Source organism: Hesperophylax consimilis, chromosome 3 (genome assembly GCF_061612785.1).
Source record: "Hesperophylax consimilis isolate HC1 chromosome 3, BYU_Hcon_1.0, whole genome shotgun sequence".
NCBI classification, from domain to species: Eukaryota; Metazoa; Arthropoda; class Insecta; order Trichoptera; family Limnephilidae; genus Hesperophylax; species Hesperophylax consimilis.
Window position 1 is genome coordinate 37,846,770 of NC_142838.1, and position 26,353 is coordinate 37,873,122.

At 33.7% G+C, this 26,353-nt stretch overlaps 1 protein-coding gene and 1 non-coding gene across 3 annotated transcripts; both read right to left on the reverse strand.

The window, feature by feature from the left end:
* Window positions 1-372: 372 nt before the first annotated feature.
* On the reverse strand, window positions 373-20,394 carry LOC149425434 (prolyl endopeptidase). 2 transcript variants are annotated; one of them, XM_089651120.1, is made up of 16 exons: window positions 20,227-20,367; window positions 19,912-20,022; window positions 19,597-19,725; window positions 15,655-15,878; window positions 14,553-14,740; window positions 13,142-13,224; window positions 12,566-12,708; window positions 12,270-12,429; window positions 11,806-11,925; window positions 11,642-11,722; window positions 10,059-10,358; window positions 7,248-7,396; window positions 4,175-4,387; window positions 2,488-2,630; window positions 960-1,150; window positions 373-612 (listed from the first exon to the last, which is right to left on the reverse strand). In XM_089651120.1, exons 3-16 carry the CDS (start codon window positions 19,660-19,662, stop codon window positions 547-549), a joined length of 2,127 nt encoding a protein of 708 aa, XP_089507246.1. In that variant the 5' UTR covers window positions 19,663-19,725; window positions 19,912-20,022; window positions 20,227-20,367; the 3' UTR covers window positions 373-546. The 2 variants fall into 2 exon arrangements, with proteins under 2 accessions (XP_089507246.1, XP_089507245.1); XM_089651119.1 differs by lacking the exon at window positions 19,912-20,022 and having other exon boundaries at window positions 20,227-20,394.
* TRNAA-GGC (transfer RNA alanine (anticodon GGC)) lies at window positions 16,923-16,995 on the reverse strand. Its single transcript has one exon. It is a non-coding gene; the product is annotated as a tRNA-Ala (tRNA).
* Window positions 20,395-26,353: the final 5,959 nt, after the last annotated feature.

Sequence of the window (26,353 nt, forward strand, 5' to 3'; positions counted from 1 at the left end):
ACATTCATACATAAAAGTCTACAGGTACTATTTCTGTCGTAGCAACGGACTATAATACCATCAGTCAGATCAGAGGATGAAGCGCCAAACAACTGGCACTTGTTTCAATCACATTTATACATCGTCACAGACATTCAAGTCTATAGGTACCTACTATATCAGTCATGGCAACGGACTATAATACCATCAGATAGTTTTCCGCAGGGGTAGGCAGAGAGGATGGAGCACCAAATAACGCGATCTCGACACACTCGTCACATTCATACATCATCATATATCTAAAAGTCTATAGGTACCTATTAAATATTATTTTTAATATATGAAAAGACAACACTCTATTAATGGGTAAATAAAAAGATTGCACTTATTAGAAATTACATATAATTGTTAGTAAATGCAGATATGTATACATGGCCATACAAACTTAATTATACAGGAGCTTTGTTACATGGGTGTCAGGTATCTTAGGATACTAGATTAATACAAGAAGCTTATTGTACTGTTTTATATCTCATCTGGTAAAAGAACATTACGAGTAATGCAGTCTTATTGAACAAACTGGATGCCCAGCGACTGGGCCATGAAACACAGGATGTCGGTGTGCTCTTCAATCTGGAAGTAATAAACAAATCCTTATTAATCCACAATGCAGAAATCCTTATTGAATAAAACATTCACAAAGAAGAAATACTTATTGAATAAAACATTCACAAAGAAGAAATCCTTATTGAATAAAACATTCACAAAGAAGAAATCCTTATTGAATAAAACATTCACAAAGAAGAAATCCTTATTGAATAAAACATTCACAAAGAAGAAATCCTTATTGAATAAAACATTCACAAAGAAGAAATCCTTATTGAATAAAACATCCACAAAGAAGAAATACTTATTGTATAAAACATAAAATGCAGAAAATGGTAGACAGCATATAAGTAGTTTAAGCAGGGTGGCCTTACGATCTTGGCAGTGGGCTTGCCGCCCCCATGTCCGGCCTTAGTGTCCACGCGAGCCAGAAGTGGGTTGCGCTGCTTGCCGGCGCCGCTGGCGGTGTGCTGCAGCTGCGCGATGTACTTCAGCGAGTGCAGCGGCACCACGCGGTCATCGTGATCCGCCGTCAGCACCAGGGTAGCCGGATATTGGTGGCCCTCTACAATGGTTAGAATTTATAAGATAAGGTTACAAGATGTTTTGTTTCAATGTATATTTTTGTTTGGTTGGTCGTTTTATTAATTTTGTTAGTTTTGGTTCCGTTGTAATATTTTGTCTCAGAATCATTTATATTTCTTAATTAGCTGACGTGTTCCCAGCGTTGCTGGGAGTTATCCTTAGGAGATGGATATACGATTGCGGAATTTTCAGTAGGCCTTTTTAAGATATACATTTCCATAGTACATTATTTTAATGTATCTCATAAGGTTTAGCCTGTGTTAGCAATGTAAGTGCCTTAAAATATTTATTTTTTCGACTTGTTTACAAAACATCGACTTTTCTCTACTATCTTCAAATATAATACGCATTTATTATGTATATATAAACCTTCCGGAAGAAATTCTCTAAATGATAGTTAAAACCCTTTCAATATCCGTTGCGTAGTTTAGAAGAACTAAGTGCACAAACAGACAGACACGGATTTCGACATTGTTTAATACTATTTAAAGAAGACGCTGTCAGAATGTCGGTGATTTTGTAAATATTTCTGCTTTGCAATAAAATCCAAATAAATTGAATACTTCTGATAGTGTCTAAAACTAAAAATTGAGTTTTAAAAGGCGATAAAATACGCCTTCAAATTTTACTACTAAAAATAAACATCATTTGTGAAATATTACAATTTTTATTACAAAGATAAAAACTTTTAAAAATGGGTCACCTTACGTTGTTTGGTCTAAACACTGAACTAAAATTAGTAATAACAAAAAAAATACATTTTTTTAAACAAATGTATTAGATATAAACATTACTGTCACCTCATTTTTTAGTTGTTTCATATAAAAATTATTTATAAATAATAACATCGCTTTGTCAAAAAGTCAGAAACTTTGGTTTCATAGAGGTGTACATTTTAATTCTTCTGTGTTTAACTTCAAGATTTTTATACAAAGTGTTTTCTTTTTGTAACACCGTTTAGAACATATTTCTAACCATGACAGTAAGGGAGACGCTCCGATTTCGTTGAGGCCATATGAGATGTTCGCAAAAGCAAACAAATTGACTCTATGGGTAATAGCTGTTTGTTCGCAAAACCAAAAAAATTTGCCTGAAGGGGTTAATGTAATGTTTTTGTAGGAGAATGGTAATTTATTACGAAGTTTAATATACATAGTAGAAAATGAAATTTCTCTGTTCAAATGTAGTGTTCATTTTTGCTTGTTGGATGTACCTTAGCTTGGAAGATCTAGTGATTGTATGTGGTTCCCTTACTCCAAATTTTTGAATTATAATATCTACAACTTGTGTGCATTGGAAATTAAATAAATTACTCACCAGATTCTTTGAGGTTCTTTATGTTATGCAGTGGCGAATATTTGATGAGGTTATTGAAATCCTTTTCCTCATCAGAACTGCCGTAGTCAGAAACCCAAGCGTGGCCAATTGTAAATTTGTGGAATCTTAGCATGTCCAAAACACTGCAAAAATATTGAAAACAATATTATTAAAATTATAATGCAATGAAATTTGATCAAACATAATAATTTCGGTTGTCCGTAATGTGTGTTCAATGAATTCAAATTTGCATTGAATTTAAGTATCATTTTCAAAATTGGAACTGATTGTTTAATGAATTCAGACAAGTGATAAAATAACTACCTATAATATAATATTTTTGACAGAAAATTATTTTTATTGCAATTATCTAAATTGGAAATGATTTGTCGAGAATTCAGACTATGCCGTGATTTTGAATGGGTCTGAGCTAGTTTCACAAAAAAATCGACGAAACTTCAATTTGAATATGACATAGAATAATTATATAATACTAGTGGACCCAGCAATGCTTCGCTATTGCTAATTTCTTTCTCGGGCCTATTGCTAACGCTAATGTCTTTTTTCTTTCTTCCACCATTCATTATTGTATACCACAATGTTACCGTTAAAAAACTACATTACATCAACTTTAATTTGACTGCGTATCTCATTCGGGTGCAGAGATATTGCGTGAAGTATTCCTCGGGCGTCCCCGACCTCTTCTACCATTCAAACCAAGAAAAAAAAAAACACTCCTGGCACTAATAAGAACAAACTTTGAAATTTTCAACGATATCGGTCGACTACTTGAAGATTGAAGCTAGCATTTTATTACTTATCTTCTGTGAAGTATATTTGAAATTAGAATTACACATCTACAAACTTCATTATATTATTATTAGCGAGAGATTATATGTGACGTCCAGAGATGTGCTTTATTTCAAATAAATCCATTTCAAATGGAAATGCAAAATGCCAAATGGGTATTTTCCATTTTGCATTTTCCATTTTAAATGCTTTTTTGCAACATTCTTTCTACTATCTCCACTCATCTTTTTTTCATAAGCCCCAAATATCAGTCGGTCCTCAACCTCGCTATGAGAGATAATTTACATTTGTCAAGTTGCTCCCTGGTAGGAGCCCTGGCAATTGAGTGATACCATTACAAAACATACTGATTCAAATATTGAACATAGGGCCATGACGCTGTAATATTAAATGTTAGATAGCAGTTTCTATGTTTTTACGTTGGCAACATTAGTCCAGCGCAAATTTTTAGTGGTTTCATAATCTGTAGTTGTGGTGTTTTTGGATTTACCATCATGTAATATGTTTGTTCTACATTGATGTCCATTATTAAATGACAAAATTGTTTAAAAATTCTATAATTATTTTGATTGTTTGACCTGAGAAACCATTTTGCATTTTCAATGCATTTTGAAAATAGGTATTTTGCATTTTGCATTTGAAATGCTTTTCTAAAACCATTTTACATTTTCAAATGGAAAAGTTTTGACCCATTTCCATTTTCAAACAAGACACATGAGAAAGAAGAGAACGATTGTTGATGACATGGGTACCTAAAAGAGTAAAAAAATAAAATTGCCCTTGACTATAATGATCGTGGATCTATACCATTAGATATCACCAACAAATAGTTGCTACCATACAGCTTACATTTATAAAAATAGTAGTTGTGACTAACCCCACTTGAGCAATGGCGGCCCCAAAGAGATCGGGGCGCTGGTTAATGCAGGCAGCCACCAGGAGGCCCCCGTTGGAGCCCCCCTGGATGGTCAACAGACTGGGATTGGTGTACTTATGATCAATCAGGTACTCCGCTGCGGCTTGGAAATCATCAAACACATTCTGCTTGTTCAACAGACGGCCTGCGTTATGCCACCGCTCTCCATATTCTCTAAAAATCATACAATTGATAAACATACAATTCAGGTTTGTACAAAAAACAAATATCGAAAGGTGTCAAGCATTGACATGATCAAAAACAGAGATAAAGAACATAAGAAATGCCGTGTGGGCGTGTTTCGAAATCCAGAAGTCCGAGTATTCTCCGCTTAAAATTCAAATGGGATGGCGATATTATGATATCAGGCGAGTGCAAGAGAGATAGAGCGCATGTTAAAAGGGCTAGAACCAAAAGGAACTATAAGTCAGTGGCGACATTGGTTTTCAGTCAAATCTATATGGAAGGCATTTCTTGGGTTCTTCTCTATTCTGTGATCAAAAAGGAAAAAGTTCTTAATTAATGAACAATAACATTTTTTTTGTTTTTAGAAAGAATCTCAACATATTATTATAAGCAATAATTAGTCGCCTGAAATATTAATACAAATTGAAAATATCTCAAGAGTAAAAATAAATGCCGCCGACGGAAATTGAACCCGCACCTTCTGATGTCCGGTCAGATGCTCTGGACCACTGAGCCACGTCGGCTTATCTCCAACACGCCAAATAATTCAATATGTACTGCAATCAACAATTACTGCTTATTATATTTTATTTACAGCATTTATTTTTACTCGCGAGATATTTTCAATTTGTATTGATATATTTGTGCTATGCATAAAACCTTAAATTATAAACATTTGTTTATCATTAAAAATAAAAAAAATAAGAATCTCAACATCTCCAGTTACGAATAACGTGATAATATTTGTATTCCTTCTACTTTAATCATTATAATATGTAGTGGGAATATGTGGTTTGTGCAATGATGGAGGGACTTAGCTAGCACATGATTGAACCCTACGCTTTGACCACTTGGCTGACTAACCTGTCATTATGTTTATTACAGAAGTAGGATTACTGATCTAATTTTGAAGATGATACTATTGTACTATTGTAAATTGTAGTATTTTACTAGATAATATGTTTAGATAATCAAAATTTTATGTACATATATTGCATAAGAACTTTCCCAGAATAACTACTTATATTCAGAGGAATGATTATTTTATCCCTCATTTTAAATAAAAAAGTTAAATAAAATCCAAAGATATTTTTATGGTATTAAATTATCATAAAACCATACAATTTTTTTTTCTGAATTTCCTCTAAATAAAAATAATATGTAGTAATATGACATATAATTCAGCCTTAGGTGATTTCTCACGAAAACGGCGCTATATAAATTAGCCAAATATTATAATGCAATAGGTCGATGAAGCAACGTCCTCCACAATGGCAACGAAATTTTTCAAAGATAAAATAAATATGTTTGCATGTGACGAAGCGACAAGATAGAATAATATTAAGATACATTATTTACTTGCCAAGCGAATAAATATATTTTATTTTTAGGCTGGGAGCATTTTTTAATCTTAAAAAATACCATAAAATTGAGTGAAGTGCAGTTGAGGTGCTCGTATATACGCCAGCGATATGCTGGCATTCAAGCGGTTAACCCTTACCACTCCTTTGTCGAGTGTGGCTCGACATTATATTTCTTACACCAACTCCTATGTCGAGTCATACTCGACATTATAGTAACGCAATTTCGAAAAATAATTTAAATTATCAAATGTATTTTTTTTTCTTTTAAACACTTTATATCTCATTCTGAATATTCCGAATACGCAAAATACATATATCTCGTCAAGTTTCGCCTTTTAGATAATTTTTAAAATCATATTATTTTTAACCTTGTAAATGCACTGCGCAGTTATTTGGTTTTTTTTTTTTTTTTTTTTTTTTTTATTAATATCAATAGCAAAATTTGTACATTATGTAGGTTTAAAGTATAATATAAGTATATTTTTTGTATTTTTTTCACAGTCCTCCTCACTAGGGTTTCCTGTTCTGAGGCGGCCTGTAGTTTTTCTTAAATTTTTGTATTTAGTTTTGAATTGTCTTTACATTGTCTTCATAATGTTTGTAAGTTGATTATTACTTTGATCTCTAAGCCATGTTTTGACTTTTGTTTTAAATATACTCATTTCGTTTATTTTTTTGGTTTCATTTGGTAGAGCATTGAACAATTTTATAGCATGGAATTTATTATTTCTCTGTCCAAAGGATGTGTTCAAACTGGGAGTAATCAGGATATTTTCGCTTTTTGCCCTGGTTGTGTATTTATGTTGGGCAGTGGAGTATTCGGATATGTTTTTTTTCAGTTTAAATAAAATATTTTTTGAATATAGTTTCTGTACATTGTAAACATTGAAGTTTTTGAATATGAAGGTTGCGACGCATGTAAGTAGGTAGGTACTTGCCTGTCTACCTGCGTAACAATAGGAAGCGCTGAGGGATTTCTCCCAACACATAACAAAGGATTCTTATACCTATTCACTTGTTATCACATAATATTTTGTTCTGTTTGTGTATTTACATTTGTTTTTACTGTTTTTAGTAGCAAATATTTCGTGGCCGAGAAAGCACTGAAAAAGTTTAAGTGAATAAGGGCATATTAAGTTGTTAATTTTATATATTTCTATGTTTTTTGTACTCTATGTAAAGAAAGAGTAATAAAAATTACATATTTTAAAAATTTTTGTTCAACTTTTTATTGAGGCCACTTTTTATCCCTTTTTTGTAAATTAATTAAGGAGTTGGTAGTAGGTAATTAAAAAAAAAATTAGGAGTGCAAAAAGTTAATACTCCATTATTACATAGTGAAGTGGATATTAACACCACTTCACTACGTAATAATAACCTAAGAGGTGGTTATTACAAGGCACGCCTGTTTAATGTTAAGAGGTGAGATATACATAGGTATTTAATGTGCAAAGCGGGGAGGAAGAAAGTATAAAGGGGCTTACCCTCCTCCTCTAATGTTAGGGACAGCGAGTACTCCATTCATATGCTGAATGAACACAAGTCGTGTCACACTAAATGTTGGCTGAATATTTATATTAAACCCACCGTAACCATACAGAAGAACTGGGTTGGTGCCGTCTAACTTAATACCCTGAAATTAAATCATACATTACGTATCACCAATAACACAACACAATATTAAGATACGAATAAAGAGAATTTTCATAGATTTTTAGCTGAAATGGGCCGGTTTTAAGCAATGACAATAAAAACATATAGACACGTTATTGTCTCACAAAATGTGACAAGAAACAAACATACTTAAGCCGACATCACACTAGGCCGGTATCGGTAAGCAATCAATATAAACTGAAAACCCTGTGAAGAAATTCCCACTGACAATAAAAACATATAGACACGTTATTGTCTCACAAAATGTGACAAGAAACAAACATACTTAAGCCGACATCACACTAGGCCGGTATCGGTAAGCAATCAATATAAACTGAAAACCCTGTGAAGAAATTCCCACAATGACTGCGCTGCAAACCGTAGCGAGCTTTACTTTTTCGCGCAAGTGCTTCGGTGTCGACTGCTTGCTGATACCGACTCGTATGACAAAGAAAGAATTTATATTTTTTTATTTTATATTTGCATAGTAAGGCAAGATTATTTTTCTTAATAATTATAATTAAGTCACAAATAATTTCCAAACTTGCCTCTAAAATCATGAAATACCGATTTATTTAATTGCCCATATTTTATAATTTGAAACACAAATCTTAGATCATCCGAAGATGTAGACATGATGAATATGTGTGTATTAACGAAATAGATATAGGACTGGGCAGCGTTTATGTACTTAAAAGTTGCGTCCAATACAACATTCTACATCACGTGTGTGATTGAGATAACAATATGCTTACTCGCTTAGACTAAGACAAATATGACGCTCTACGAGACGCCTCATATACTATCTGTTGCTACGTTCGCTATCTCACATTCTCTAATGATACATACAATTTTCGGGAAATAATTGTATTATTTATTAAGGAAATAGCATTAATTTAATAATGAAATGTTATTCCTTGGCTTTTCTCACTTTCTCATTACACACAAGGGTATTTGGCACTTATTTAAGCAATTTGGTTAGAGATAGTGCATGACCTCAAGCGATGCTTGACAGTTTAGCACTAAACCGAAAGGATGGCAATTGCCGTATCTTTTGCTTGCCACTTTTGAGATATCTACAACATGTCTGTAAGTTATTTAATGTCATTGGTTTCACTTGTTTCTTCCTCCACCTTCTTGAGCCAAAATTTCAGAAAGCTTTGAAGTTAACCCATATTAACGATATTGATTGTGACACAGTATCAGTGATGCGCAAATAAACATGCAACTACACATATGTCTCGAGGATGGACGCTGCAAAGCTGTCTGAAACATTGTATTGAGAATAAGAAAGAAACACAACTCAATACCCCAGGGGCCTTAGCATGAGAATCGATCGAACTTAACGATATCGGATTGCTAAGCGTATCTACCGACGATTTTATAATGACTTCCCTAGCATGAGAACGCTATTGATATCTCTAACGACATCGATAAGGCAATAAATACAAATCGATATACGCTGGCAATACTGGGACGGAATTGTCTATGAATTGGATAGACGTCAAACTTCAGATTTCAAGCGTGACCATTGTAACCGCCGTGTTTTTTTAATATTTTACGATGTCGCAAGAAATGGTAGCTGGGTAAGTTATTTATTTATCTTTTTATGTGAAAGAATTTCCATTATTATCAAAGAGATATACTTACATTCTATTGTGTCAAAATTTTGAAGTTATTTTTACTAATATTTCAATCATACGCAGTATTTTAAGATATTCAAAATGCTGATATTATGATAAATACAGGTAAAGTGCTATATAGTCAATGAATAATGACTATATAGCACTTTAATAAGTTTTTATGTTTCCATGTTAAAATTCGAAGTTATGATTTTTTAAATGTCGGCGAAAAATTATCATCTGGAAATCTCTAGCAATCGAAGCAAATTTATTTATTTCACGTGGTCGTTCCAGTGGTGGATAGATTTATATTGTGTTTTTGTTTTACTAAGATATCAATAATATTTAATACTCTCACTTTAATGTATACTGGAAGTCCTAATGTATTTTTTGACACTAGAAAAGGAGTTAATTGATCAATGAGATCTCTAGCCATAATACGAGATATTCGAAACAATTGTCTGAATTCCGTCTCTGCAAGTTCGAACGGATTCAATTGATCGCGTAAACGACGCCTTTCAATCCTACGATCTTCCCTAACCTGCCTCCTTTCATTGAACCAGAAATTTTGCATAATGAACGACATTATTAAAAAAATACGTATATCGACAGCCAACCAAAGTTTTAACTGACACTCAAGACCCCACGTTATATTCGGCGGGCTTTTAGCAACCGTCGGTCGGAAGTTATCACATTCTCATGCTCGCAATTTTAACGATACCGTCGCTACTTTGACCATAGACAAGGAATTTTAACAATCGTCGGTTGTTATATTTTGATCGTGCTAGCATATGTCGTTAAGTGCTCATTGATGACGTATTTTAACGATATCGTATTGCTATAGGGCTATATCGACTTCTCATGCTAAGGCCCCAGATGTGACCGTAAAAAGCACAAAATCATTTGATGAAGTAAAGCTGTATTTAAGGATTTTGAAAATCAACTGTGCTCAAGGATTGGTGCTTGGAAAACTTGTTTGTGAAAGCAAATAAAAATAAGACAGATGCAAATGTGGCTTACCTTTTTACACACAATAAACATTGGTACTTTGGTTCCGTCTTTGCTTTCATAAAAGATTTGCTTGGATTCGTATAGTGAAGAATCAAGTCCAGGCACTGTGACCTCACGGAAAACTTTTGGTTCTGCATTGGGTTGATTGAAATCATAGTGGTAAATAACTCCCGGAGTCATGAAGGAAACAAACTGGTAGAATATTTCAGTGTGCTTCTTCTTGCCTGAAAAGCCCACGATCGTTCCAACTTCAAGGGGGAAAGTCTTAAGGTATTCAGCCGATTCAAGCGAATGCAGTTGGAGAATACTCTGAAAAGTACAAATACATATTATGTACAAATCAATAATACAAAAATTATGCAAACATGTGAAATATTCCATGAGAGGAACGTTAGTGACATCTTTTGGTATTTGATAAAAGCTTAATCCCACTAACTAAACATATTAGCTGATTGCGGGAAGTTTAAAATAAATTCACTCTAATAATTTATAAAAATCAGCAAACGCTCGAGTTTTTAGTTAGAAATACAGTAGAACCCCGTTAATTCAAACCCCGATAATTAGAAAAAACGCGTAATTCGAAATTTTCGCCAAAAAACTTTCCGCAGAAATTTTTTTTCATACAAAATGGTTTTTTAATTCGAAATTCGTTAATTCGTAATTTATTTTTGTCCGTGCACGAAAATTTGTTCGTGTAATTCAAAAAAATTTGATTTTTGCGAAAATAAATCATTATATTTTGTAAATCTGAATCTAAAAGTCAGCCGTGGCAGTAAAACGCCGAAACATGTATTTTTACATGGTTATACATCGTCCTAATTAGTATTATTATTTTGTAAATCTGAATCGATTTACACTGGAATGTCGTATTTTTTCAAATTTATTTCAATTATCGAGTTTGAAGGGCTGAGAAAATACGTTTTACGCGGATATATGTCGTAGTTTTACGAGTTTACACCAAATATCTCAATTTAAAGGGTAGGCCGCGACCGAAATCGGCCATGAAAACTCGATTTACGCGTAAACATATAGCATTTTTACGAATTTATTAATATCTGAATTTAAAGGGCCGGCCACTACGGTAATCGGCCCCGAAAATAAAGAAATAATTGGTATTAATACGAATTTACTTCTAAAATACCACCCGGATTTGAAGAGGCGGCCGAGAAAATCTATTCTCAGCGTTTTTTTTTTTTTTTTAATAAAATTTCGAATTACGTGGGAATTCGTTAATTCGAAATTTGATTTTTGATGTCCCGTGGATTTCGAATTAACGAGGTTCTACTGTATAACTAAGATTTTTGATGTGATCAACAAAAATTTAATTTTCATGATAATTTGGCAAGAAAATACACTCTAACTCAGGCACACCAAAATGTACGGAACCATCTAAAAACAGGGTTACATAAGAGTTGTTTATCAAAAAAATAATGGTTTTCAGGTTGGCGGTACCTGTACCCGTACCCAATTTAACTCATTCGTTGCCACTGATCGCAATCGGAACCTTTCTGGCTTAGTTCATCATCCTCAAAATTTTGTGGCAACGGACATAAGATTACACTATAAAATAAGGAGTCATTCAATTAACTCACCTTCACATCTTGGATGTAGTTGATGACTAGTTTATCATTATTGACACATACAGCCCAGTCTAGAACGTTAGTGGAGTGTTCCTACAACAAAATAAAATCAATATAACATGCATAATTAATTACCACAATAGTCCAAAAGTATATTAGAATACACTTAAACTCACCGCCAAAAGCGTTGTCCAATTTTCTTCCTGTGGATTATCCAAGTCTATGGTGATGAGGCGGTAGTTGGGGGCATCTTTGTTTGTTCGGAAAAGGCACTTGGATCCTTCATTAGTGATATACTGCAAAAACAAATTTTAAAATCCATTTCTTTTTTCTATCGATGTGTAATATGTACAATTATTTAGCCGAACTCTGGTCAGGTATTGGTATTACGATGTGAATCATTAGATTGTTGTATATAAATTACAGTAATTCAAATATAAAATTGCCATCAAATGGACAATCAACGTCATTTTGATTTTTTTTTACGTTAAGTCCTCCATCACAAGACAAGCAACATTTTCCATTTACTGTGGTGGTGGTAGGAGATTTTCAAATATTGTCAGGTTATTCATAACACCGGAATGTATCTCTTTTTTTTTTTTTAAATAAATAAGTGACAATGGTTAATGAATGTACGCACCTCATAGTCAGCTTCAAATTTGAAAACAAACTGCGTCAGTTCGAGTTTCCCGTTGATTTGGGGATACTTGGAGAGGTCCGCAAAGAACAACAAGTTGTCCCGGCAATCCTTCACCGGAGTCACTATCAGGTAACGCCCACAGTCGCTCACTTCCGCACCACTGCAATCATTCAATCACTGATGATTACGATTTATTGTATCGATGATTACAATTGTTTAATCAAAATTAGAGACAGGAAAGAACAGCAATGACTGTCGATAGGCAACTACGGGAGAACTTGGTGATCTGTACTTACATTCGCCAAAGAGGTTCGTTGGGAAATTCAGCAACCAGCACATCTTCAGCCTGAGGAGTGTTCACGATGTGGTAGTAAAGCTTGTGGTCCTTGTTGGCCTGAGTCTCGGAGCCGTCGGTCTTACCCGACTGGTCGGGATAACGCTACAGAATAATCAGAAATTATACAAACTTGCTTACAAATTGCTAGCTTTCAAATCAATAAATAAATTTAAAATCAAATTCAGTAGTCAACCACAAGCGTACACTCGAGCGCCAAGCTTTGTACACCGACGAGATGGGTTGAATTTTCTTACACTTATACACTCAGTTGCTATACCCACGTCTGACTTGGTCTCACGGTCGCCAGGATCAATTATTATTGTTAGTCCTCTGTGTATTCTAGCAACTGTTGAACGTTAGTTGTTTCGATTAGTTTAATCCTGCCATATTTTTTATTTGAATAAGTTTACAAAATATAGTCTTCTTAATGGGAGAGTGTATTTTGGAGTGGCAGATTATTGAGAGAGTACTTTAATTTGAAGAGTAAAACTTTCTAGAAAATTGATTTATTTATGAAAAAAACTTGCTTAGGTACCCCGTAAAATATTCCTTTATTATCCTTCGTCCATGAGATTGAAGAAAACTTCACCTTCTCCAAAACTTCGGGGTAATCTTCACCTGAAAACCAATTACGTAAATTATTATTATGTAAGTACGGCACCGAATACGGCCACTGATGTGAGATGCCGAAACCAGTGCAGTCAAAAAATTATAATCCCAAGAAGGGTGACCCATATTGATTTGAAAGCATACGGATTTTGCAAATTTACCCGGACAGGGGAAATAGATTATCTGTTCATTTCGATATTGTAAAATGTTTGACAACTGAGGAGCTGGACGCTATAACAATTAAAATGCTCACAAGCTGTTTTTGCTCCCATCGCCTTTTTGGTATCTTCAATCCCTTCTTTATCCGCTGGGTAAAAATGACTTTTGTAAGTTTTACAGATGCAAAAGTTTGAAAACTAAGTGAACACGAGTGAATACTACGCATTTCAAGAAACTTTGAACTCGTTTTACTCAAAAATACAATTTTCATCACAAGTTGTTAATGCATCCATCTCAAATTTACCTCAAAGATTTTTTTTGCTTATTTTGGGAAAACAGACACGTACATAACACACTTCTGTCAGTAAATCTCTTCAATATTAACCACTCAGAACATTAGAACGTCAAAAGACGTAAATATGATAATAGCGGTCAAGACATTAGAACGTCTTTTCACGTAAACGCGCGAGATTTTACAAAAATCGATTTATTTCCATCACTAGTATACGGATTGCCATGATTTAAAAAACAGAGTATCGATAATGAATAACGCTACGCGTCTGTATTCAAGAATATCTATGGAACGTAGAGGTGAATTATCTAAGCCGATTGAATCTGTCATCTTGTTCGTTCATAATTTATTGCGTTTCTAAATAATTTATTAAAAATATTGTTTTTTATTAACCGTCCATTAATTTGGACGGTATTTTGAGGTGACTAATAGTTTTTAATTATATTTCTTCAATCTATAAAGTGTTATTTCTTTATGACACTCAGAAAAAAAAGTACATTTTTCACGGCTTTGAAATAATGGTAAGCGATTTTTACATATTTTTGACGTTTTCATAAAATGTATAGTTAGAAATGCAAATATTTACGTATAACAACACAATGCGATAGTGGATTTCATAATCTTTCTAAAACATTTTTTAGAATGAGGCTACGTTTCCCAAAACGTGAGTTATGAAGCTTTTAGCAAAACTCGTAAATAACACAAAAATTATCACGTTTTGACAGTTCTCAAAGGAACACATAGTAAATAAAAGTCTTTGTCTGAGAGGTTAAGGTATTTTTCTCAGCCATTCTAGGTAGAATTTACAGTAGAATTCCACCATGAATATTAACAGTTTATTATTTAAGAGAAATATTAAATTATAAGATAACTTATTGTTGCATACCTGTCTCAACATTCTTGATGTGGATGGTGATCCAATCGGAGCCACTGGCGCTGAGGCCGTACGCGAAGGTCTTGCCGTCTTCCGAGAAGGCCGAGCCTGACAACGCCACAGTGCCGTCTTCTGATAGCGTGTTGGGGTCCAGGAACACTCGCGCCTCCTCGTCCAGGGAATTTTGTACGTAAAGGACACTAGAAGACATTGCAAATTTAATAAATAGTTACTAACATTTAATGGCCCTTCAAACTGGCGGTCAAGTCAACATGAAATTATTATTATTATTTAATGAGCAGGCAACATTCTGCTGATGCGTTCATTTCTGATATCAAAATAAGTTTATCACAAATTGGGTTGCTTTAAATTTAAAATAAATTAATACTTTCTTTCCTAATAATTTAAGTAATATTTTTTGTAATCTTTATAATTTGTAAAGTTTCTATTTTTTTTAATTCGATGTTTTAATTTTTATAATGCATAAATGAAAAAAAAATAATAATATGAAATTACGTCCTCCGGGCGTGACGTACTGATACGTCCTAGTGAAGGAGTTCGCGCCAGTTATATGCTGCGTAATTCAAAACGGAATTGCCCGGTTAACAGGTTAATAAATTTGAAATGCAACCTAACCTAACCTTAATCTATTTCCATATTCTAATTTATATTTGCTAAATAGGTATCTTAAAAATTATAAATAAGAGACCTTGAAAATCGATAGAAAAAAGTACTTATGCAATAAATATGATCACAGAGATGTATTTTAGATTTTTAGGCAATTTAGATAAATTGACAAGCATAACAACATGACCGTCAGTGCTCGACAGTTAAAATCACAGCAGTTGACCTTGACCTTGCCCTGTATGCGGACATCCAAATCTGCCAGGTTCACAAAAATGTTTTGAGTGATCATTTGCCATAATGTGCCAAATTTATAGAACCTAAAAATATGGGAAAGATGGTGAAATCTATTTGGATTCATTGGCTCTAAACCGCAGTAATCAGTTTCGTATGTTTCCATACTAATTAAATAATATGGTATATATATATATATGACACTAATCGCTCGAGTGGTTAGAGAAAACCGCCACTGTTCAGTGGTGTTTGTTACCTTTGGTTTTGTAGGCCCGTATTCATGAAGAAGAAGTATTTGTCGCCTCTCTTGAAGGGACACGAGTATTTGGGATGGTTCCAGAGCTGCGTGAGGCGGGCGTTAATGCTGGCCTTGTGAGGACAGTCGTCCAGGTACGGCCGCGTCACAGCATTCTGCGCATCCACAAACTGGGCCGTCTCCGCCGACTCGGGCTCCTCGAGCCAGCGGTACGGATCCGCTATCTGCAAATAACAGCACATCACATCAGTCCCCACTAAACCATTTCAAGCAATGTTTCCATTCTGAATGGTGATTTTTAACCACGGCGGTACTGAGAGAATCATCACTCCGGGATGTGCAATGTGTGTCAACCGTTGAGTATAACATTCGGACGACGCAATGATTAGTACAATTTCGTCAGTTACTCCTCTAGGGAACAAATGCAGCATGCCACATACTTTATTAAAAAAAACAATAAATTTGTGATCGCTCTAGTAGCATTGTTAACTATTAACACGGAAAGAAAAAGACAAACGAGGGCAAAAATGGCAAGAAATTCAGTCATATGATGTTACTAAAATAAAAAAAATTAAGCTTTTTACGGTTTCATTCATCGCATCGTTTTCAATACATTTGAACTGCTGTAATATAATGTCAAAAAATCCATTAAACTTAACATTCAATAGTCAAGCCTGGCATTTTTTTGTAAATTAGTTAATAAATACGCTCACAAATGACGTCGCACGACGGCTCCCTACACAGACATAGTCAAGTTGGTTCAACTGCTCAGCCAGGCTACCGACGATACATCTTGGTTGGACGGTTGGGTGGTGGTTGGATGCTCTAGCGATACAACCGTTCAACTTGATAGCCAAGCCACCTTATTACATACAACGCATCTCCACATGGTTCAACTTTACATTCAACTCAACCAGATTGATACAACCGCTCAACCAAATTGAATGATCTGTAGGACCCATTAGGTTTAAAATCCTTTTTTTTAAATTACTTATGACTATAAGGACGGGTTGTTTCGGAGAACTTGAACAATTCTTCAAATTTCAAAGTTAATTTTCAAGAATAGCCTATAATGATATAATAACAGAATTTGAATAGGATTTTCACAGAACCCGTAAATGAACGTTGAAATTTGATGAATTGTTCAAATTCTCCGAAACAACCCGTCCTTATACATACATATATCACTTTTCAAAGTATTTTTATAAGCAATAATTATTAGCCTGAAACACTCATCCACATTGAAAAATCTCCTGATAAAAGATACATGACGCCAACGGGACTTGAACCCGTGTCCTTTCGATTGCCGGTCGACAGCTCTGACCACTGAGCTATGGCGGCTTATCTCTTATCCGCGAAATAATTCAATATATATCTACTAGTGTTTCATTCAACAGTTACTGCTTATTACATTTTTTCACCTGAAAACAACCAACTTTATTTTATATGAGAAAGGCATTGTAAGTGCTAACTCTCTCACTAGATGGCGTCGAGACAAATTGTCTACATTTTTTGGTGAAGATACTTGAACTTGTCAAATATTAATTATTTTTTTTTTGGTAAACTAATGTTTAAGGCAAGATTTTTTTTATGCATAGCACAAAGGGTAACAATTATTTTTATAAGCAATAATTATTAGCCTGAAACACTCATCCACATTGCCGCCATAGCTCAGTGGTCAGAGCTGTCGACCGGCAATCGAAAGGACACGTGTTCAAGTCCCGTTAGCGTCATGTATCTTTTATCAGGAGATTTTTCAATTGGATGAGTGTTTCAGGCTAATAATTATTGCTTATAAAAATTATTGTTACCCTTTGAGCTATGCATAAAAAAAATCTTGTCTTAAACATTAGTTTACCAAAAAAATAATTATTATTTTTCAAAGTATTGATTTGCCATTGTGCTGAGTTGTCATGGAACCCATTTATACAACACATATATTTTTATAATACCGTTTATCTATCTATTTTTACCTATTTTGTTTATTTATCTATCTTTACCTCAAATCAATCATAAAATGTACTAATCCCCCCCCGGTAATAACCAGAAATTACTAACCAGATATTTGATAGAAATATGTCATTGGTATCGATCCTCGTAATAAATTCTAAAACCTTGTAAAGTGTTTAGCACTCATTTTATCTATGTACTGTTTGTTTCTAATAAAGATTATGATAGATTTATCACAGAAAACTAAAAAGATAAAAACTTATGTTCAAATTTACGTACTCCGTATACTATTAATATGATCAAATTATTGAAATAACATTTTGTTTCGACTAAATTTCTACAAGAAACAACTATTTACAATGGAGGAGGTGGAAAAACATTTTAATTTATGTTTGGTAAAAACTTTTATAAGCGAAAGCTGTTGTTAGAATTAACACCATATTATCTTGTTATTATAATGTAACATTTGTCGGAATTGGTATTCTTGTATTTACATAATTACATGTGGAGCACCACAGGGCTCGATTCTTGGACCTCTACTTTTCTTACTATAAATGATGTAACTAAATGTGGCATCTCGGGAAAACTTCAACTTTAAGCTGATGATACTGTGATTTACTATCATTGTAAAAATCTGAAACTTGAAGCTCTAGTGAATAAAGATATCGCAAAGCTTGCTAAATGGCTGCGATTAAACAAATTAAGACACAATGTTAAAAACCTAATACCTTACTTTCGGGAAAAAAAGATAACATGAGAATGAATACCATTCTTGGAAATGAAAAGAAAAAATATAAATCTCAAAGTGGCAAGTCAAAAGCAAGGCTATTGCTTTCGATTTCGTAGTTTTAGTGCTAAACTGCCACGCATCGCGTAAGGTTGTGTGCTACCTCCAAGTAAATTGTATTAAAAAGTGCCAAAATGGCTTTGTGTGTGATGAGAAAATATTTTCATTACTCGGCAGACACTAGTAAAAGCTTATAAAATTAAAATAAGATTTCATTCCTAAATACACACAAATTATTTTATTATTATTAAAAAGTACAATTATTTCCATTGTTTCCCTGTTGAAGATTTTCAGCGCCATTAGAGAAAGTAGATAGCAAACGTAGCAACACATAAGTAGAAGGACAACCTGATAGCATTAGATTGTCTCATTTCGTGTAAGCCAGTAAGCATATCATGTTTTTCAGACACACCCATGATACAGAATGAAGTATTCAACGCAATGAAATATTAATAATATATGAAAACGCTGCCTGCTATTGTTTATTTAATTTTATCTTTGAATGTCTATTTTTGTCATCCGCGGACAATGTTTGAATTAAGAATTTACTCTAAGGAAAGTAAGGAAAATAATAGTGTTTCTTACTTGCCACATTTTATCTTCAGTTTGTGAGACAATAACAAGTCTAGATGTATTGTAACGACATTGTATAGTACATTATTTGTCGCTCTCAATATAAAAGGGCATATCTCATATTTGGAATTGTTTTAGGAGAGCCCAAAAACGCTAGTGTTTTTTTCACTAGTAATAAAAAGTTTCGCTAATGGGGTAAAAAAATAGTTAAATTTAAACCACATTAGCGATCATGTAAAAAAAATATTAGAATTAGGTAAATATAAACCTTTTTTTTGACTCTCCTAAATATTTTCCAATATGAGATTTGCCTGTTTGCATTGAGAACAGCGTTTGTATAACACTATTTGGTAATTATTCGGGATCGCTGGCTACGCTTAATACGATTTATTTGATTCATCTTAATTACTATAAAAGGCAACTATCTGCATTTGGGAAATTTTAATTTTAACATTCTAATTTTCAAATAAGTAAAATTAAAATTCGCTTTCACTGTATGGGATGACAGCTATTTACAATAATTTAAATAAGCATGGCCAGCGATCCTGAATATTTACACACTATTTTAAGTTTAATTATTTTTGTCCACAGCCGTGCTTTTGCGATGGCAAATCCTATCTATTATAATTTACCTTGGTCCCGTGATATTCATCGAAGATGGTGTCATCTCTACGTGCTGCAGGGTATTGAAAAGGCATTTTGAAAATACTGGGCCGTCTCGGACAAGTAGAATCACCACTAGTACAATAGTGTTTAAGAAACTGAAAATTAAAAACCTTTATTTATTATCATTTTCTGAATCTTCTTTAATATTGACAAAGTGATTAAAACCATAAAAATTAAAGGACGTATTTTTCAGAGAAAATGAAAGTGGATGAGTGGTGAGCTTTAATTGTTATTGATCATTTCTGTAATGAATTGAATAAATAACTCGTTATTTAACACACCGTTCAATTATTAATAACCGACCGCTGGGTCACAATAGAGGAGAGTGAAATAGTTGAAAAAGTGAAATTTCAACTAATGATTTCTTGAACCACTTATGTATAACTGCCGTTCTGAACAAACAATAAAACAATTGAGATTAAGATAGAAACCCCAGATAGATCAATTGAGCATGCGCGGATACATAATAATATCAGCAAGCCATTATGTTCATAAATGATTTAAATTGATTTTAATAATAACATGTTATGTGTGGTAGGTTGCACAAACATGTTTTAATTTGTTGAGGTTAAGATGCGGGGTAACTAGAGACTTACGGATTGAGAAGAACAGTAAATCTGGCGGCGATCTAGATACAATTTAGAAATAGCGTTTTGGCCGAAAGTACTTTGAAAATGATGACAAGCGATAATCGACAGAAGAGAAAGATTTCTGACAGCTAACGTCATTGGTGTTCTTGTTGCCCGTAGAGCATAAATAAACCACTCTCTAGATCGATATCTTCGGGCTTTTTGTATGGCGCCATTTTGTCACCCCCTTAACCACAGACGACCACAGATAAAACGGTCGTTTGGTCCAGACAGGTAAATATATGGTGGACCATAAAGAAATCTCAAGGTCATTTAAAAAAAGGGCAAACATAGACAATATACCTGCACCCAGCTAACATCGTTCATTCACTAGCCAAAAAAAATTATATAATAAAAAATACTGGAATGCAGGAAAAGGAAAATAAAAAAAACCCACAGCTATGCACACATCAAAATATTTTTTATTTTCAAAAAGACAATGGACAGTAATACAAAACAGGGTCAGTACAACCGATGTATTGAGCATTGATTTATCATTGAAGTAGAAGATAATACTAATATATCTAAACAAAACATGAAACAGAACAAGACACAAAAAAATAAAAAGTAACGGTCTCAACTTTTTTTTTTTTTTTACAGTATTACCGCACAAGAGTCCCAACTGCTCCCGTCTGGAGCCAGTGAGACTATGGCATCCCCAATTGGGGTATGTTGTGAGGCTGAGGGTATTGGGGAGGGGAGGGAGATGGGGAAGAGGAAGGTGGGGAAGTAACTAGGAATCGAACCCAGGATTTCTGTCTTACTGCAACAACTTAATAGGATTTAATTTGACCTTGCACAAAAATACAAGAATATATACACAAAATAGCACTAGAAGTTATTCAAGTTCTCCTGCAAGGGTTTCATATAATTTTCACAGCTTTGTCGTCAGCAAACATCATTGAAAATACTGGTACTTACATGATGTAATTCTGGAGAGGTTTAAATGAACTTGTTTGATGTAATCGTGGCTTTGTTTATCAATTTTAGTCTCCTAATACGTGGTATAAGATCGCGTCGGAATACGGATAGGTCTGAAAAGGAAAATTAATCAAATTATTAGCCAATGAAGTACATTCAGGAATCATGAACATTGTATCAAAGAACGAGAGGTTAGTACCTGTATTTAACAACGTGATCGGGTCCTTCTTTCAATTGGTGGAGATAGACCGGATATTTTATGATGATTGGAAGATTAAGCGTTGGCAACGCATTATTTTTTAATCCCAAAAGTACCGTATTTTTTATTTCAATCGCGAAATGGCACACACAAACAAACGTATTTCTTGGTGCTTCTTCCTAGCACTGGATTATCGAATCCATTTGAGCAACCTTTAACACAACACGGCATTAATTTATCACCTTGAAGAATTCTAGCACGCAACATTATTTTTAGATGGGTGAAAGAAAATTCAAAATATTTACGCTAAAACCTTCAACTAACTTCAATCTGCGAAATGACGTCTTGGAAATTACCGTTATTTTTTTATCGGAGCATAACACATGTTTAGCTTCTCTTTCTGTTACACGAGTCGCTACGGTAGAGAGCGAGAGATCAAGATACAATTTTTGCTCTGAGCCAATGAGATCTGAGCTTTCAGCCACAACAGCTTTGTCTATAAGAATTTGGGTTGAGGATAACTCCTCTCATCAGGGTTACAAGGTTATGCGAGAGTTATACGCCCCTGCCGTAGAGCATAATTGAGCATAAATATATGCCGTAGAGCAAGACCATAGAGATAGGTAGAGAACTGCGAAGACGAAGACGTGAGTGGTTTATTTATGACGAAGAATAAACACCATCACAAATCTAATTACTAGTCGTCAATGTCACTGTGTTACTAGTCAGTTATCATTGCACGAGTAATCTCAGCACTCAACACTCTTATTATACATCTTATCGTACGTACGTAATGGATTACCACTTATTTAAAAAATCGCCCACAAGTCGTAAAAATTAATCCGGTTAATAGTGATAAAGAAATATCAGACTTTGGAATCCCGCAAGGTACGGTGCTCGGACCAATTCTTTTTACCATATACGTTAACGATATTTTCTATCAACCATTACATGGACAAATTATTTCATATGCCTACGATACAGTACTAATAATAAAGGAAAAGATTTGGGAAAAAGTAACGCTAAAAGCCACAGAAGACATAAACACTCTTAAGAATTTCTTCGTCATTAATTTACCAGGGTCATTCCGCCGTTTCGTTCAAATTTGCCTGTTTCCGCGGATTTTTTTTTTTTGCCTTTTTACTATATATTTTTATAGAAATGGGTTCCCGTACCTATCAGATGTATAAAAGTGAAAAGGGCACCTTTGTGCGACACTTGGATTCGAAGAAAATTGATGGAAGGTAATGAAGGTGTGGATGGTAATGAAAAACTGTTGGATGGTCATTTAAACATTTGGATGGTAATGAAGTTTGGTAATGAAATATTAATAGATGGTAGTGAACATGTTTAAGGTTCTTAAAATGTCTGTGAATAATGAAATTTGAATAGAAATTGAATAATAAAATAGATTTCAAATCATGCTAAGTATCATTTGACGTGGTGAGCGGATTAGGAAAAAGAAGAAAAGCCTATTATAGTGAAAAACTAAATGCTTTATTCAGACTTTTGAACATTGGAGACAAGAAATACATTTTTTCAGACGTAATCAGTTCTGCTTACTTATGCTTTTGCAATATCTGTATGAATTGTTAAAAAATAATGGAAAAAAAATATCAAAATACAAATTAAGAAAAGGCAGCTGGAACATCAAACCCAACACAACTAAAATTTTCCTATTATACTACTTACCCAGAAATTATAAGGAATAGTCAAATTCTTTATAATTACGTTTTATAAGTAGGTTTGTACACAAGAAATACAAAATTTTCACATTCCTAAGCAAACATTGTAATATTTGAAAAATAGAAATAATAAAAATAATAATTAAAAATAAGAAAAAATCAGAAGTCAATTGAAATGCAGTTTAAAATAAAATCAGAGATACTTAAAACAAACACAACATATGTAACTAATAAGTACAAGATAAAGGTCTTACATCTAAATAGGAACATAATATTTAAGGAACTTGAGATCATTCTTGTGAAAGTTTTTGCTGGAAAACTATTTCAAATCAAAGTTCGGCAAATTTTTGAAAGTGAATTGTCCTCTTTCATTCTCATCTGGATCTTGCAAGCGCTGAAGAATTTGTGATTCCAAAATGAAATCGTCGTCACTAATTGTTGGCCAGACAAATTTTTTGGAATTCCCTTGAGCTTTTTTCAAAAAAATTACTTTGTACTCTAGTGTGTACTCATGTTTTCCAATAATTTTCCCAATGAAATGATGTGTCGTGTTAGTTATTTTATATTGAACCATTATCCAGTCATCTAAGTAGTATTTGAATGGCGCCTCCTTATCCTCTTTGTTGGTTTCCTCGTCAATGTCCATGTGTGGGAGTTCCACAGTTTTGGGGGACTGCTGTTTTGATTCATCGAAATCAGGATATTCTACTCTTAGGGATCGGATGAACTTCTCGAACTCACATTGATCGAAAGGATTGAATTCTTGCGTACTATTTTTATAAAGGGAATAATGCTGATAGTCGAACGGGACGTTTGAGAGTATTTTCACTTTACATTTCTACTGAAATCGTTTCTATTTTACGCTGCTCCTCTTTTTTCTTCCAATAATTTACAGAGTTCTTTCGCCATCTTCGTCTTTGCTCTCTCTGGGCTCTTTCACTCATATCTTCAATGCTGCAAATCTTTTTTTGCGCTTTTCGCATTAAGTATCTTTTTTTTTCTTTCGCTTTCTGAAGACTGTACAGTTCCGGATTGTTTTTAATCTCAGCATATTTTTGTTGCTTACGCAGCCTGTCCTTGGATAACTTTTCTTCTTTTTTCAGTTTTTTATTTAACTTTGCCATTGTGGATTATGGTGTTTAGCCTGTAACAAATAATAAAGAAAAATTATCATAAGTATCGGATCAAGTGAGAAGTTGAATAACAAATATGGATAATTTCAATTTCGTTACTTTTACAGGAGAGCCCAAAAATTGTTACACTACTTTTATATCTTTGTTTAATATTTTTTTCCCTAAATGATTTAAAATCTAACAGTAATGATATGGTTTTTTAATCAAGAAATTTGCGTTGGACTCTTAATAATGCCCTTTATATAGATTTTTGTTCAAATCTGGATTTGTTTACAAACTTGAAATTTTGTAAAAATTCATCTGTTTTAATAGACAACTGAAGTAATGAAGATAAGTAATGAAAATAATTGTGACTGTAGGGGAATAGTTAAACCATTTGTTTAATATATTATTCGTTTACATTTGAATAATTATAATTATATCATTGAATAAAAAAATCGATTTTCAAATAAAAATTCGCAGGGTAAATTTTAACAGATTGTTTTTCCATGTCAGTAAATAGATAAAACGAAAATATGTATTTCACCAAAACTGAAATTGTCCGACGCTAGAACGCAAGAAACTGCTTTTATTGATAATATTAACTTTTATGAACCCCCAAACATGGTCCCAGATGCACGTAAAAATAACCCTTACAAATTTATCATTACCCTCCACACCTCTAAATTACCATCCGGCAAAAAAATTTACGATACGGAAGGTAGTGAGACGGAGGGTAATGAGGTTTTGACAATCTTTCCTTAATAACTCGCTTAATAATGACATTACAAATCTTTATGTTTCAATAAAAAATAGTCCGACTAATTATAGTTTATAGGTTCATGATTCGAATTTTTAAAACATGTACTTACTTTAAAAAATGCTGGAAGGTAATGATGCCTGGTCGGTGACAAAGTCGTTTTCGAGCACGGAGATCGCAGATATTTCTTTATTCAGCGACGCACGTCCTCCCCCGTTCAGATATAGCGGTACACTGATTAGTAACGGAGGCGCGGGGTGGGGTACAGCTGACGAACAGTGACAAACACGGTCACAATTTTAATTACCGCTTTGGCGGAAGACGACAGCGATTTTTTCTGGACAAAAACAAAATCTCAATTCTTTCTATGATACAGTAACTTTAAAAATAAATTAAACACCAATAAATATGCAAAATTAGTTGTACATTCAGGTCAATTAATGAATGTAGTGATTTTACTAGTGTAAAATGTTCTTATTTATTGATCAATTTACCGGTCCCTCATTTACACGGGGAAGGTAATGAGATTTTAGCATGTTTTTTGTATACCATAAAGTTATTAAGTAACAAATGCCTAATCCGGTAAATACTACTTTTTCCTTTTTTAAATAACTACATTTTCCAATAAAACTTTCTTGAAAAACATTATTTTTCATATGACTTTTTTGCAAGAACATGCGATTTGAACGAAACGGCGGAATGACCCACTATCACTAAATAGCGATTAAACATTTGTCATTCCATTTGCAATACAATCAAAAGACACCCCTAAACAATTTGAAATTATCATACATAACAATTCCAAAACAGACGATAAAAAATATTGTATCACAAACTGCGTAAACTTGAAACTTGAGAAAAAAAAACGCTTTTCATGAGGCAGATCCACGATCACAATATTTTTTCTCTCACGACATTGGCATCTATTAGATTATGATATTCTAGTAGCTACTTTATTTTTACACAGTGGCAATCTTATATGCATATGTGTAAAACAAAAGAGCGGGAACTTAAAAATCATCTAAAATAGTGACAAAAAGTCCAAGTCTATATATCTTTACCATTGAATAAGGGCATTTTCCCTAAGTGCCCTACACTACGTAATAACAAACGCGAATTAATGCGAGAACTCGGTATGTCAAAATAGTGTCTCGTACGGAATATTTTCTCAAACGGTAGTCGTAGGTAAATATTTACCGCATTTTCTTTAGTCATTGATTTTTGGACCTTGTCGAGAATATTAAAGGCTATCGGGTTTCGGAACAAAAAATCATCCAATTCTTTAATATTTGATCATTGATGAAGATAATAAACAAATGATATAAAAAACACAGGACAGAAAAAAAGGTAAAGTTGCAACTGGGACTCAAACCCAGGTCTTCTAGTCTTACCGGGACTGCCGGGACTGGCACTCAGG